Source organism: Oncorhynchus gorbuscha, linkage group LG15 (assembly GCF_021184085.1).
Source record: "Oncorhynchus gorbuscha isolate QuinsamMale2020 ecotype Even-year linkage group LG15, OgorEven_v1.0, whole genome shotgun sequence".
Classification (NCBI taxonomy): Eukaryota; Metazoa; Chordata; class Actinopteri; order Salmoniformes; family Salmonidae; genus Oncorhynchus; species Oncorhynchus gorbuscha.
Genome location: NC_060187.1, coordinates 26,853,284 through 26,870,190, shown reverse-complemented (window position 1 = coordinate 26,870,190; position 16,907 = coordinate 26,853,284). Strand labels below are relative to the sequence as shown.

At 44.9% G+C, this 16,907-nt stretch overlaps 2 protein-coding genes across 2 annotated transcripts in view; one reads left to right on the top strand and one right to left on the bottom strand.

Moving 5' to 3' along the window:
* Positions 1–7,659: 7,659 nt before the first annotated feature.
* On the top strand, positions 7,660–9,960 carry LOC123997133 (ras-like protein family member 11B). The gene is made up of 3 exons (XM_046301213.1): positions 7,660–7,873; positions 7,981–8,114; positions 8,755–9,960. Exons 1-3 carry the CDS (start codon positions 7,762–7,764, stop codon positions 9,250–9,252), a joined length of 744 nt encoding a protein of 247 aa, XP_046157169.1. The 5' UTR covers positions 7,660–7,761; the 3' UTR covers positions 9,253–9,960.
* Positions 9,961–10,543: 583 nt separating this feature from the next.
* Positions 10,544–16,907, bottom strand: part of LOC123996824 (sec1 family domain-containing protein 2-like) — a 188,778-nt gene continuing 182,414 nt past the window's right edge. Inside the window, 3 exon segments of the mRNA XM_046300567.1 lie at positions 10,544–11,003; positions 12,233–12,352; positions 14,148–14,282. Of these exon segments, the coding sequence (XP_046156523.1) occupies positions 10,911–11,003; positions 12,233–12,352; positions 14,148–14,282 (348 nt within the window). The 3' untranslated portion in view covers positions 10,544–10,910.

Here is a 16,907-nt window from a genome sequence, read left to right as displayed (position 1 = left end):
CTGGACACTACACTGACAGACACAGCAGACCTTCTTGCCACAGCTCGCATTGATGTGCCATCCTGGATGAGCTGCACTACCTGAGCCACTTGTGTGGGTTGTAGACTCCGTCTCATGCTACCACTAGAGTGAAAGCACCGCCAGCATTCAAAAGTGACCAAAACATCAGCCAGGAAGCATAGGAACTGAGAAGTGGTCTGTGGTCACCACGTGCAGAACCACTCCTTTATTGGGGGTGTCTTGCTAATTGCCTATAATTTCCACCTGTTGTCTATTCCATTTGCACAACAGCATGTGAAATGTATTGTCAATCAGTGTTGCTTCCTAAGTGGACAGTTTGATTTCGCAGAAGTGTGATTGACTTGGAGTTACATTGTGTTGTTTAAGTGTTCCCTTTATTTTTTTGTGCAGTGTATATTAAACTCAAAGCAAAACTTTCCTTTTGGTCAGTACTCAACACTATCGACTGGACCCGAGGTCCTACTTTTGGCAGTGTTAACCTCACGGTTCACCTGAGGACAGTTTAGTAGCAAGACAGGGATCTAGTGGTCAGTGTACCGAAGCCAGACATCTCAATGGTCATAACTCCGAATCCCTGACCAAACTGCTGGTTAAAGTCTTACAGTAAGTACACATATGTTTACAAGCATATCATACCCATGCCTTCTGTTGTAATTGAGCCGTCTTTCTCTCAACTCACTCACTCACTCACTCACTCACTCACTCACTCACTCACTCACTCACTCACTCACTCACTCACTCACTCACTCACTCACTCACTCACTCACTCACTCACTCACTCACTCACACACACACACACACACACACTCACTCACTCACTCACTCACACACACACACACACACACACACACACACACACACACACACACACACACACACACACACACACACACACACACACACACACACACACACACACACACACACACACACACACACACACACACACACACACACACACACACACACACACACACACACGAGTAGAGACCAATTACCCAATCTTACGCTAGAGATCAGGCTCGGAATGTAAACTGGAACAATAACAGCGATGTGAAATCCTGATGTAAATATTTTCCATCTCCTTTCTGAAGAAGTCAATGACGGTTAACTTCACACGGTAAGAGCCTTGGGCACATTCCTAAGAGGAGGGGGGCTATTGTAATTCAGACTCAACAGATCACACCAGCACCTTCATCCGCCCAGTTTCTATGTTGACATGCAGGACTATGCAAATGGGCCAACATGTTTGAATGTTTACATTTCAATTTGAAAAAAACAATCTTTCTTCCTTTGTCCAGGCAAAGAGCTGCTGTGGCAAATGGGTCAAAATCATTTATATTGGTCACTGCAAATGGGTCAAAATCATTTATATTGGTCACTGCAAATGGGTCAAAATCATTTATATTGGTCACTGCAAATGGGTCAAAATCATTTATATTGGTCACTGCAAATGCTAACGCACTTGTGAGAGATATAAACAAATAAGTGAATAGCGCTATCCCTTTTTTTCTGTTTTCCATTTGCTTAGGAATCTTGAGGTTGTAAACGTTAAGGATGGCACACATCCCAATATTATCAGAGACCAGGCATTGGCAGGGTTACAGGCAATTATCAAAATGACTGAGTGTTGATAGTGGGCAAGTTTCTGTTTTGGCATTAAGATGGATGAAATCTGATGATTTGCATATCACCAACATCCATATAGTGATACACAAATCATACATTATCCACACCTAACAAGTGTGGCCCAAAGCATGACATCATGTCAGACTGTCCATGTCCCCCAGACCACTGCATTTGTGTACTGAGGCCCAGTCTATGGCCTAAATGAATGCCTTTCCTCTCTGCCCTCTCCTCTTCGTGGGGCACTTCCATTACCCACCACAGGAAATCAGTCTTCACCTTTGTGTCAACAAGGACATCCTTCTGAGAATACCCCCACATCACTCCCTGCCCCCTCCACCAGCCCAATTACCTTGTCAATCCCCTGCTGCTCCATCCCCCCAAGGGTCCACACCCCAGCTATAGATCACCCCCATTCTGTCCCCTCTAGCCTTCTATTGCCACCCCTGTGTGAGTGACACCCCTATCCCTGGTTTATTCCTTGTTTTAGTCCCGTTATTTGTTTATTCTCTCTGGATAATTGTCTGTCCTATGTTTCATTTAAAAAAAATGATTTTCAACCTTTATTTAACTAGGCAAGTCAGGTAAGAACACATTCTTATTTTCACTGCAGGCCTAGGAACAGTGGGTTAACTGCCTTGTTCAGGGGCAGAAAGACCGTTTTTACCTTGTCAGCTCAGGGATTCGATCTCGTAATCTTTTGGTTAATGGCCCAACGCTGTAACCACTAGGCTACCTGCTACCCCATTGTTGGACATAAGACTGTGTCCTGCCGCCCCATTATTGGACATAAGACTGTATGTCCTGCTGCCCCATTATTGGACATAAGACTGTATGTCCTGCTGCCCCATTGTTGGACATAAGACTGTGTCCTACAACCCCATTATTGGACATATGGCTGTATGTCCTGCAACCCCATTGTTGGACATAAGGCTGTATGTCCTGCCACCCCATTGTTGGACATATGACTGTATGTCCTGCTGCCCCATTGTTGGACATAAGACTGTGTGTCCTGCCGCCCCATTGTTGGACATAAGACTGTATGTCCTGCCGCCCCATTGTTGGACATAAGACTGTATGTCCTGCCGCCCCATTGTTGGACATAAGACCGTGTGTCCTGCCACCCCATTTTTGGACATAAGACCGTGTGTCCTGCCACCCCATTTTTGGACATAAGACTGTATGTCCTTCCACCCCATTATTGGACATAAGACTGTATGTCCTGCCGCCCTATTGTTGGACATAAGAATATGTCCTGCCACCCCATAGTTGGACATAAGGCTATATGTACTGGCGCCCCATTGTTGGACATAAGGCTGTAAAAACACCAGCAAATCAGCTCCAAGTGATTTTAATTTTGGAAATCTGTTCCCAAGTATTCCCATGTGTAATAGAGAACCATGCGATCGTATACAAATGTAACTAAGGTTTGACATGTTTATGTTTTAGTAAAATATTACATCTGTTTGGGCTTCTTGCCATCAATTTGCGGTCTACAAATTATTTGTAATTATGTTCTGGCCCCCTGACCATTCATTCAAGAAAACAATCGGCCCGTGCCTGAATCTAATTGACGATCCCGGCTTTACAGTATATCTCTCTAATACAGTAATAACAACTATCCTTATAGTTTGGTAAGAGGATCAATTAATTTACTATCTTGTTGTATGTATTACAGTATCATGCACCCAAGAATGGGAAGTTGTATGACCCACATTGATAAAAACACAATCAATTCACTTTGTTAGTACAACAATACACAATATATAATAATAGGACATGTGCTGTATTCCCCTCAGTGAGATGTTATAAGGATGGATGACCTGACACCTTAAACTCTTTATATAAATGACTCACTGCGTATCAGACACCTGAGTCTTTTTTCAAGCTAATAAGTAGACATCACCGGTCCTTCAACAGGCTAACAGGCACCTAGAGCTGCTAACGCCACACTTCGGACATGACTGTGACCGCCAACTCATCTCTATGACGGCTCTGACGTGTCACCGTTAGTCACCTGTATGGGGTCAGGGGGGGGGCAGAGTCTGAGTGTCACCATCATGACATAATGTATTAGGTGTAGTCAGGGCACAGTCACAAACCCCTTAGAGTAACAGCTGGCCAGTATGCACACAATATTTGGTTCTGGGTGCAGAGACTACTGTATCACCAACACAGATCCTGCAGCTAGAATTATGTAGCTGTTATCGTGGCAGTTCACTCACCAGTACAAAGGAGGCTCTTGAACATACTGATTATGGGCATGGTAAACACTGGGGGCTGGGGCTCGGGTGGGGCTGCAGCTTGGTTGTGATGCGGTGAGGTGGCCTGTGGGGGGCTTGTGGTGTGTCGTGCTGTGCAGCTAGCAGGGGCCTGTCTGCGGACTAATTCTAGCCGTTAATTTCACATTTCAGCGTCCCCGCCTGTCATCAGGGCTCTTATCAAAAATACATACCAGACCATAATCACACTACGACTGGCTGCCAACATACCTCATGAGGCAGACACATGAACACGGATGAAAGATGGGGGGCAGAGAGAGGGAGACAAAAGAAAGTGGGACAAAGAGAAGGGATAGGTTGAAAAAGAGAAGTAGGTTTTCAACAGCCGTATTTGAACATATTTGACACAATAAAGACAAAATGCTTTCTTTTGAAACGCTGCTCTCTCAGCACACAGGCACTTACAGTTCTGCTGCGGCATGTGCTGCAGACACAAACACGAGCGCCATTGTCCCCATTATGAACAACTGTCCTGAGAAGGTGCCTGTGAGCCCCTAGGTGATGACTACTGGGTCAGGGTGTCACCCAGTAACAGTTCTGGACCACTCACGACTTGTGGTGTTACTCAACATTAACGGATCTGTGTGCCTTTTACAGATGATGTCCTCTGCAGTCTGAACAGTGAAGGACACAGGACCAGTCTGAGCAATGACTGTAGCAGGAACCCACTTGGGTCTTTTGAGGTAGTTCCTAGCTTAGACAGTTTCCCCAGGATTGAAAGCTCTGTCCTTTGCTCTCAGTTCACAACATTTGACTTGACTCACCTGTTAACGTTGTACTGTCTCCTTTGTGTTCAGAAATTTGAGTAGGTCAAAACTTATGCATAGCTCTCTCTTCATGAGTAGCAGGAAGCTGTTCAAGCATTGGTGCAGTGTCCCTTGACCCTGAGACACTTTTAAGGCATGTTTCATGAAGATAGATATTACGGTGCTGAACTGATGTGCTATAGCCCATTCACTGGTAGGAATGTGGCCATTTCTTGGGACACTAGCTGCGGTCCATTTGGAGTAGGAGTGGCGATCTGAACCGAATAAACACTTCCCCCAGCTTTTCGATTGTCTTCTCTGCAGTAGTAGACTTCATGATGGCAATCTCTGGCCACCTGCTATGAGCATAGACACCATGAGAAACATTCTGTATTTGAAAGGACCTGCTAAGTGGACGTGTATGCGTTGCCACACCTCCCCCAGCCAATCCCACAGATGAAGAAGTGCAAGTTGAAGTACGTTGCAAACCTTCTGAGATGAGGAACACGTTTTTGCTTCTCCTCAATGCTTCCATCCAATCCAGGCCACCAAAAGTAGCTTTGTGTGATTTCCTCCATACGAACCATTCCACATTGACCTGAGTGTAGATGTTGCAACACTGGTTTCCCCAGCAAAGACGGAATGATAACTCTCCTCCCCCACAGCAGACAACCGGACTGTACTGACAGCTCAGTTCTCCTGGAGAGGTAAGGTTTCAGTTCCGGAGCATCCCCTGCAGCTTTACCTTTAATGATGTCCATCACTTCAGATAACACCGGGCTGTTTCTGGTGTTTCTCCACACTTCTGTTGAAATGACTGGTGCGTTTTCCACACCCACCACCATAAGACCCCGCCCTGTGCAACTGGGTACTGGACTTCCTGATGGGCCGCCCCCGGGTGGTGAGGGTAGGCAACAACATCTCCACCCCGCTGATCCTCAACACTGGGGCCCCACAAGGGTGCATTCTGAGCCCTCTCCTGTACTCCCTCCCTGTTCACCCACGACTGAGTGGCCACGCACGGCTCCAACTCAATCATCAAGTTTGCGGACGACACAACAGTGGTAGGCTTGATTACCAACAACGATGAGACGGCCTACAGGGAGGAGGTGAGGGCCCTCGGAGTGTGGTGTCAGGAAAATAACCTCACACTCAACATCAATAAAACTAAGGAGATGATTGTGGACTTCAGGAAACAGCAGAGGGAACACCCCCTATCCACATCGATGGAACAGTAGTGGAGAGGGTAGTAAGTTTTAAGTTCCTCGGCGTACACATCAGAGACAAACTGAATTGGTCCACCCACACAGACAGCATCATGAAGAAGGCGCAGCAGTGCCTCTTCAACCTCAGGAGGCTGAAGAAATTTGGCTTGTCACCAAAAACTTCTACAGATGCACAATCGAGAGCATCCTGTCGGGCTGTATCACCGCCTGGTACGGCAACTGCTCCGCCCAAAACCGTAAGGCCCTCCAGAGGGTAGGGAGGTCTGCACAACGCATCACTGGGGGCAACTACCTGCCCTCCAGGACACTTACACCACCCGATGTCACAGGAAGGCCATAAAGATCATCAAGGACAACAACCACCCGAGCCACTGCCTGTTCACCCCGCTATCATCCAGAAGGCGAGGTCAGTACAGGTGCATCAAAGCTGGGACCGAGAGACTGAAAAACAGCTTCTGTCTCAAGGCCATCAGACTGATAAACAGCCACCACTAACATTGAGTGGCTGCTGCCAACACACTGACTCAACTCCAGCCACTTTAATAATGGGAATTGATGGGAAATGATGTAAAATATATCACTAGCCACTTTAAACAATGCTACCTAATATAATGTTTACATACCCTACATTATCCATCTCATATGTATACGTATATACTGTACTCTATATCATCTACTGCATCTTTATGTCATACATGTATCACTAGACACTTTAACTATGCCACTTTGTTTACATACTCATCTCATGTATATACTGTACTCGATACCATCTACTGTATCTTGCCTATGCCGCTCTGTACCATCACTCATTCATATATCTTTATGTACATATTCTTTATCCCCTTACACTTGTGTCTATAAGGTAGTAGTTTTGGAATTGTTAGCTCGATTACTTGTTGGTTATTACTGCATTGTCGGAACTAGAAGCACAAGCATTTCGCTACACTCGCATTAACATCTGCTAACCATGTGTATGTGACAAATAAAATTTGATTTGAAGCATGGATCTATTTCACCCACAACAGTCCAAGAAGTACATAGGAACTGGCTAAATACCAGGAATTGCTGCCACTGAACAACTGACAGCTATCAGCTTCCCAGCACATGCAGACTGACAGACACAAATGACCTGGATGTTTTTGTGCATGATTTATACAATTACAGTCAATGCATCTCTAAACAGGAAATACATTTTTACTTTGCTGTGATGCCCATTGTGCTTTGACGTGTTTTAGAGACTCTCCTGCAGATGTGCACCTGGTCCAATCACATGTATATGCTCCTTTAATGCCTAAATTACTTTTGGGCATTTTATTTAGGTTAATATTTAGGATCAATAATTATCATACAATATCAGTCACCATTTCACGTGTTATATGTAAAAATCAAAACAAATGTTTATTGGCCCACACATATTTAGCAGATATATGTTGTTGTGGGTGTAGCGAAATTCTTGCGTTCCTGGCTCCATGCCATATAAGATGTCATATATCTGGACAATCACTATCGCCCCAGGCCCTCTACAGTAGTTATCAACACTTTTTCTGTCAAATAAATGATGTTTTGTTATTTCATCCGAACCGACCAAACTGTAGCACGGGGCATTCATTTTCTCCTTGTGTTTGGCTGGCGGATCCACGTGAGGGGCGGCAGGGAGCCGAGAGAGCGTACTGTTGCCAGTAGCCAATCAGCGAGAAGCATTTCTTTGGCAATATAAAAGCCACGGTGCTCTCATAGTGCACAGTATTCACAGTTGGTTCATGTGAACGAATAAAATAGATTACTTTTGCCTCATCAGAGACATTATTTAACAATTTGGATTTAGCATCGTCTTGAAAACTGAACAAGGAATTAGTCAAAATGCGTCTGATACAGAACATGTCAACCATCGCGGAGTTTGCGACCCCAGATTGTCCGTCTAACCGGACCATCAAAATAGCGGTGATTGGGGGCAGCGGAGTTGGCAAAACAGGTAAATCGACAAAATCAGTTCAACTAAATGTTGACAACTGTATTTTAGTAACTGATGTTATAAATGCATAGGCTACATGATAATTAACTTATGGTCTTCTATTCCAGCTCTGGTAGTAAGATTCCTGACAAGGCGCTTTATTGGCGACTATGAGAGAAACGCAGGAAACCTTTATTCAAGAGAGGTCCAAGTGGACGGAGAGCAGGCAGCCATCCAAGTCCAGGACACGCCGGGTGTTGATGTAAGTTCACATTTTGCTTTTTGCTACGTTTCCAAATGCGCTCAAGACCACCGCGTTTGAGTGCCCACAGACCAACATTTATTTAGACTAGTCCACCAGAGCCTCTGATCAGTGTGAGGTTTTCTGAATGAATAAATCAGTATCTACTGTCGTCACAAAACCATAGTAGGCTATGTGAAGTTTGCGCTTTCTGTTCAGAGTTCTTCCCTCCCTGCTCTGGGCACTGGTCCAAACCCACAGTTTTTGTTCTTACTAAAAGTGCAGAGTTTTTTTTATTTTTTAGTCTGGCCTTCTAATTTCCCATTCAGAGAATGTCTGAGCCAGGGATAAATGATACCCCACTTCTGTCTCCTCAATCACCATCACCCTGTCCCCCTTTACTCACTCAGGAGGAGAGAGTAGAGGCAGGAGAGGAGTAACATTTCAGCCCACTGGTTGACTAGACTACAGTAATCAATTTATTAAAACATACCTGTTGCATAATGATGGGAAAATATTTGGTCTGGCATGAATTTAAATCACTTCGCTATGAGGCTGTCCAGGTTGGATTTTATGAAGTTAATTCATGCATTTTTAAACACTGTTCTAAATGAGTTCCAATGTAACAGTTGTCTAATCATGATCTCCATGTTCTCCTCAGGTGACATGCAACGGCCTCAGCCTCCCTGATCATGTGACCTGCTCCATCCAATGGGCAGATGCTGTGGTGTTGGTCTACTCTGTGACTGACCGCCATAGCTTCGACCTGATTGGCCAGTTGCACCAGCTGGTAGCCCGCGCGGGCGGGGCCAACGTGCCTCCTGTCATCCTGCTGGCCAATAAGGCGGACCTGCTGCACATGAGGCGTGTGGATGCCGAACAGGGCCCCTTGCTGGCGGCGGCGCTGGGCTGCTCCTTCTACGAGGTGTCAGCCAGCGAGGACTACAGCCAGGTGCATGGGGCCTTCCACAGGCTGTGCTGCCACATGGCCAAGCAGCAGCCCCAAGCCTCCATGTCCTCCCACACCACAACTGGAGCAGCAGAAAAGAAGGGGCGCTCACCCCTCATCCCCAGGCCCAAGTCCCCCAACATGCAGGACCTGAAGAGGCGCTTCAAGCAGGCTCTGTCGGCTAAAGTCAGGACGGTCACCTCTGTGTGAGAAGTACTTGGCTTCGTCCACTACACAACATGGTCCAGAGTGGCTACAGAAAATACATTGAATGAGGAGAAACGAGGACAGAAGATTCCTGTCTCGTTTGGGGACTCAATCCTGTATGGATAGAGCAGCCTGACCTGCGACGAGCAGCAGAGACAGTGACTGAGGTCACTGTCTGACAGAGGTCATGACCTGTGGGGTGAAACTGTTCACTGAGTCTGCAGACGTCTGCTATGAGGGACAGCAGCTGGGAGGTGTTGGTATGTCAGTCCACCAGAAGGGACAGAGGAGCTGAATGAAGCCCAGACACACTCCAGATTGTGTGAACACTGACATCTTCTCCTGGTAACAAAAGCCTTGACGGACACTGCAGAGTATTTTTAGCTGGCGGCAATTTACAGTTTAAATCTTTTTTTTTTCCCTCAGACTGCCACTGCATGGCAATGCTAAAAGACACTGACATTGTCAGACAAGCCGTTCACTGTTTAGTTTCTCATCTGTCAAACTCCTGTTCCCCAGTGCATTCCTTGTACAACTGCCAAAACCACCATTCTGCACATCATGGTAGTGAACTATGAGTGGAAGACAGGATCACTGTGGGGCAGCAGGGTATGGATATGGGGCTGGGTGGGATGTTGTGGTTATTTGTAATGCACTTTAAGAAAACAAAATGGTTGACTTATTTGTCATACTTTTGAAAATAAAATGATTGCATTCATGATGACTCTTGTCTTATAACCTCATGAGTATAATACAAACCACTTCTACGAGCCAGGTATGAACCATGTATTATAGGTTAGGCTGTGTGTAGACATTATCTACAATGAAGCATACTACACCACACCAGTTCAGGCTTGTCCTCAGAGGTGCTGTTCCTCAACCTGGGTGGTGTGACCAATGACACCACAATGCTACTACAGTTATGTGAAAGTTCCTGTCACTAGTGAGGTTCACAGTTCATGCTGATTTGACCTGGGGTCTACTGTCCTATGATTGAGAATATCAGGCTCCAGTCAACATGAAACACCCATCTGAACATGAAGAAAAAAAGAAGCTTCAGGGCACTTAGTGACATGGAGATGTGCAAAACTCAACTGTTGACCCCTGTTGGACAGACCATGGCCTGTCATTACCACAGAGGCCCTCCACCGTAGCTCTCACTCTCTGAGAACCCGATGTGTAGTGGTTTAATTCTGTACTGTGCCAGAATATTGAAAACCAGCAAGACGCCTCACGTTACCTCTCTCACCTGTAATGAGCTCACACATTGTATAGGATAGTCAGAACACAATTGTTTCATTTCACTCAACGTATTCAGATTTAATTCAAACAACTCGATTTGAATGGCATTGCTTTTAAGTTGAACTTCAAGACAGAATGAAGTTTACATTCAGTACAGTTTGGAATAAGTCCATGAACACTTAATGTGATTTAGGGTGTACAAGGGATGGGATACAGATCTTATTAAACATTTAGGAATGCCTTTGAAAAACCCTAAATAGATCCTCTTTCTATCATCTAGTCTTATGTCTGGTCTGCTCTGCTCACACACCAATGACTCCAATCCATTACCAAACCACACAACCTCAATGGAGCATCTAATTTCTCCTCTCCAGAAAGCGGTACGTGTCGGTGGAGAGTGTGTGGTCCTTGTTCTGTGCTCACACACCGATGTCTGGCACCAGTCTTTGGGTGGTGAAGAGCAGCTCAAGGACATCTGTAGGTCTCAGCAGTCTGGTGGAGAGGACCAGCACCTGGGACAGAGAGCAGACAGACAGACATGGAGAGTCCGACTAGCTCGTTGCTAAATCAGCAACAGAGAAAGACAACAGTTGGTTGTGTTCAGACAACTGGAGTAGACGTCCTGCTTTAAATAAGTAGATTCTGAATGTGAACGGAAGCATTTCACTGTAAGGTCTACAGGTGTATTTGGCGCATGTGACTAATACAATTTGATTTAATTTGACCCCATAGAAATCATTAAAATGTGTTTAGATAAAGATGAGTTTGTTGTGCCTTGCATCCACATTCAGTATATGACCCAATACATTAGACAAACACAGGCTATTCACTATTTATGTTTCATTAGTCCAAACAAAACCATTTTCTGACTGCTTTTAAATCTATTAATAACCAAGTCCTTAGAGGACCTATACGTTCCTGGAAGCCAGCCTTTATCAGAACACTACTAGCTGCAGACAGACAGATCGAGCAGGCTGAATGGGTTGGGGTTAGAGTGCGTGTTGAGGTCAGATAGTGTGCTGGCTGCAGGATGAGGGTCCTACAGTAAGAGCCTCTCTCTTTCTTCTGTTGTTCTGATTAGAGATGTATTCATGACATCAGCCTTTGATGCTGCTCAGGCCTTTCATTAACACAGCTATCCAGGGATTAGACTGTACTGCAGTACCCTGGCTTTCAGTTCATTAACCATGTACACACAGAGTACAATACACACGGATGTTTAGCGTGTGGTTGAGTCAGTGTGTTGTAGCAGACACACAATACACAATCAGATGCATTACCACATCACACACAAAGAATGTACACGTGTGTAACATTAGTTCCTTTCTGCACTATCCATGGTCTGTCACCTGAGAATATGTCTCAGTGTGCGTGCGTGCGTGCGTGATAGTGATATAATATATAGCTACTCTTGACTTTCTTCAACTCAGCACCCAGATTTTTGTGGTCGTCCCCTCCCTGTGTTTTATCCTCAGGCTCCTCTTTTGATGTCACTCAGACAGATGACAAACCCTCGCAAAGCCATCACAGTGTGTTATGTAATGCCACCGAGCCATAACCTGGAAAGCTGTAGCCTAAAAAACACATTCATACCACAGCAGCGAAGACTGCACCTGGCCTCTCGTATCTCCTCTGATTTATTTACACCTCACCCTCGCTCTCCAAATCCCCCCTCTTTGCGCTGTTTGTTCGATGCAAGCTCTGCCGGGTGAGTCGAGAGCAAGCGGCCGTGGTCTCTCACCTGTGTGCCCGGCTTGTGGGCGGAGACTACCTCGCGGATCAGGCGGAGCTCAGAGGGAGTGACTCCTCCCACCAGGAAGAGAAAGAGCAGGGCGTGGTCGCTGGGGTGTGGACGGCTCACCTAGGGAGGGGTTAGGGATTGGGATAAAAATTAGCTCATGTAATTTCATTGCCACAAGTTAACCATATCATAATTAAAGGTTATGCTATGGTTTGTGAGCTGAAACTCTAAAAACAATCTGTGGAGCCAGATTACAGTTCAGCATAAACTGACTCTCTGTCTCTCCCTATGTCTCTCTCCCCTGCTGTCCTTCAGTCTCTCCCCTCTCTGGTCTGAGTCACTGCCCAGCTGGAGTGCAGTGGTCAGAGTGGACTATTCAGTATGAAGGCTTTAAACAACACTCATTCCAGACACACACACAGATTTGTACATGAGTGTGAGTCAGGGGGTCTGGTGTGCCAGCTATGTGTGATTGGTTGGCCTACGGGTAATGGCTGTGTTCTATTGGCTGGGGAGTGACGCCGAGATCACAACTACAGCCTTTGAATAATAACCGTACAATCAAAGCTGCAGGGGGGCGGGACTGGTCCGGGATGGCCAGACATGTGCATCAGGACTGTCTGCCTGGGCTGGCTCAACATGTGTCTTACAATAGGTAGCCTTTATCTGTCAGAGTGTGTGTGTTTGTGTATGTGTGCGCATGCATGCGTGTGTGTTTACATTGATCAATATGCACAAGTGTGTGGATGTCAGACTGAACATGTGTGTGTGTTTACATTGATCAATATGCACAAGTGTGTGGATGTCAGACTGAACATGTGTGTGTGTTTACATTGATCAATATGCACAAGTGTGTGGATGTCAGACTGAACATGTGTGTGTGTTTACATTGATCAATATGCACAAGTGTGTGGATGTCAGACTGAACATGTGTGTGTGTTTACATTGATCAATATGTGTGGATGTCACAACATGTTGATCAATATGCACAAGTGTGTGGATGTCAGACTGAACATGTGTGTGTGTTTACATTGATCAATATGCACAAGTGTGTGGATGTCAGACTGAACATGTGTGTGTGTTTACATTGATCAATATGCACAAGTGTGTGGATGTCAGACTGAACATGTGTGCAATGTAGTAGGTCAAATGGGTAATGGTTCTTTGTGCTTATTTGTATTCATATTACATACAGTATGTACTGTATGAGTGCATTAGCTATACCTGCACACACACAGAACAGCAGACCAGCATCTACATGTGCATCCTTAAAGAGATATGAACACCCACCCCCCATCTGGCAACACAAACCCCCTGCACTGTAGCACCAACCAAGTGTAAGGTACATGTGTATGAGTGAGTGAGGGGAGGGGATAGTAGAGGAGTGGAGGGAGGAGGAAAGACAGACAGACAGACAGACAGACAGACAGACAGACAGACAGACAGACAGACAGACAGACAGACAGACAGACAGACAGACAGACAGACAGACAGACAGACAGACAGACAGACAGACAGACAGACAGACAGACAGACAGACAGACAGACAGACAGACAGACAGACAGACAGACAGACAGACAGACAGACAGACAGACAGACAGACACACTAAAGAACTACAGATGGGGTCTTTTGAGAGTTGTTCCCTAGACAGTGAAGACAGGGAGCTAGACAGTGAAGGTAGATTGTGGTACAGACTAAAGGGTGTAACCATGTGTTTTATGGTTAAAGGTTATACTGTACCGTGGTCAGTGAGTTTTATATGGGTGATTTACTGTATGGGGGTGTGTATAGTTTTACTAGAGGTTTTATGGTTCAGAGAAACTAACCTTTAATATTACCCTTTCATAAATAACCCTCTCACGAGGGTGTGTGTCATCTGCGTGTTTGTGTGTGTGGTTGGATCAGTCTCTCACCTTCATGAACATACTGAAGCCAGTCTTGAGCATGTCGGTGAGGCCTCCAGACATGTGTTCTATGTCGGGAGACTCAGGTCTGTCTGGGTGGAAGATCTCCTCCAGAACCTGTCTGAGGAACGGACGGTACATCGCCTGGAGAACACACAGGAACACAGAGGAACAGGGCCAGTCAAAACATATTCTACAAAGATCACTAGTTTCTCTTTGTGCTTTGTCCTATTTTGTACTTGTGAGTAAGTGTAGGGTGAGCCATATATAACACAGGGATTATATAATGAGTGGGAGTGTGTATTACATCTCTGTGCTAGGTATGCATCTGGGTGAGTAGTGTCTGTCTGGGTTATTGGAATAAAGTTTGTGTTTGAAGAACCCTTAACAGTGGTGTGATCCTCTAGTCCCCTCCATCACTGGATGAATGAGAGATGGTGTGATGTGAATAACTATGAAGCAGAGTTAGAAACAGCTCATCTCTGTAGGGCAGGCCTCTTATTGAGAAGGTCCATGCAGATGAGATGAGGGTATTGAGTTGTTTATACGGGCATTATTGTTGCTGGGGATGAAAATAGCTTTGTTTTCAGTTATGAGCCAGTGTGTTGTGGAGGGTATTGTTGAAAACAAGTGTTTGTATGATAAGTGTTTGTGTGTGTGTGGGTGTGCTGATGATTTCGTTTTAAATTGCCTTGTTATTGTGTGATTAGTCTACCGTGGTGATTTTTGTGAGGCGCATATACTGATTGCAGCCAAGTATTAGTCAGCCAGGCAGGCTGTTAGCTGGGTGAATATGGATGGATAGTCAACGTGACATGACCCAACCTGCTCTAAAAAATACCCCACCGCTCCAGACAGGCACAACATTCCCATAAACCCTGGCAGAACACTACACCTCTACAGATACACACCCAGGAGGTGTACATTTCCCAAGCTGCATATGTCATCACTCCCCCTCTAACACACACATACACACACATACACACACACACTCGCCAACCCTTCTTAGCCATTTGGCTAATATATTTATTCTGTACTCATTCTATCCGTTCACACTAAAAGCACTGTGACTTTAACACGCTACTGTATTCAGTTTAAAAGTTCTACCTTAGAGTGCTGAGCATGAAGGGGAGGGCACCTTGAAATACTATTATAAATAAAGTTATCAATGTTTACATTCTGAAGGTTATAAAGAAAACACAGTAATATTTTCCAATTGCACTTGACAAACTCCATACAACGCTATTGTGTGTAGAGAAACAGAGACAACAGAAAGAAAGAGTGAAAGAGAGCAAGAAATAAAGAGAGGAATTCGCTGACTGAAGGTTTAATCTGACCAGCTACCCGGGCCTATAAAGCAGTCCATTTTTAGGTTACAAGGTAAACCAGATTATTTTATGTGCGAGAAGTTCATATCCCGAGTTAACAATGCAGCCACAGTTAAGGTTTGGCAGAGCTTTATGAGAATTCTCGAAATAGCAGAGTGCTCAGAAGGGTCTGGAGCAAGGTTCCCTCTAAAATGCACCAGTACAGAGCGCAGTAGCCGAGACTGCCGGGCAGAACTATCAGCCCACAGAGAGATGCAAGAGATTTCACTTGCTTGACAATGTCAACATGTGTTTCCCATGCCAATATAGCCCTTGAATTGAATTAACCAAACCATTCCTAGTCGATCGCCAGACGTTTCTATAAAAAACCCAACAATCAGCCTAGTTTTTTTTCTATTAGTCTCAGTCTGTTGAAAGTAGGTTCACCCGATTCAGCTGCACTGTGCGCAAGTAGGCGAACTGTTGCCATTTTGAACCATTTCATGTGTCAATGTACAAACTCTGCCTTCCCGGAGGGCCCAGAGAGCAAGTGCACTACAGGCCTACAACTGTCCAATCGGATGGCTTAGATTACCGTGTCTGCAGTACTTTAGCAGGCATAAGAAATCTACAGCGTGAGATTTCAAAACGTTTAAAACCATGACTAGAGAGTGTCAACGAATACATTAAAAAGCTGCTGTTTTTATGAGTGGTTGCCTAATTCTGACCATCAGAAGGCAGGCATCATCAGCCCAGTAAAAAGAAAAAGCTAATTATTCACATGTATGTTCACTCAGCTGTGCCTCACAAGTAATACAACAACGGTGTGATCAAATATACACTACATCAAATTTTGAAATATAATTATAAAAAAATGGCCTGAACAACAATGCATTGGCATGGCAATTCAAGCAAAGCCAATATGCAGCGATAATGTATTGGGCCTATAGCGTACTGCACAAACCTCATTGCTACAGTTTGCAGTGGTGACCCATCATTCAGGGCAGGTGAGACAGACCTGTTTTGAGCCCCACCTGTCTGTTACTTGAACTCTGTGAAGCATTTATTTGGGCTGCAATTTCTGAGGCTGGTAACTCTAATAAACGTATCCTCTGCAGCAGAGGTTGAGAGAATGCAATGAGTGTGCAAAGTTGTCATCTAGGCAAAGGGCAAAGGGTGGCTACTTTGAAGAATCTCAAATATAAAATATACTTAGATTTGTTTAACACTTTTTGTGTGTTATTTCACAGTTTTCATGTCTTCACTATTATTCTACAATGTAGAAACAAGTAAAAATAAAGAAAAACCCTTGAATAAGTAGGTGTGTCCAAACTTTTGACTGGTATTGTATATTTATATATATTTTGTTGTTGGTTATTTTGGCATGAATACATGTCACATATCAGTTTGCAAACACATTGCGTTAATAAAGCCGCATAAGTCAGCTCCAAAATGCTGGCGT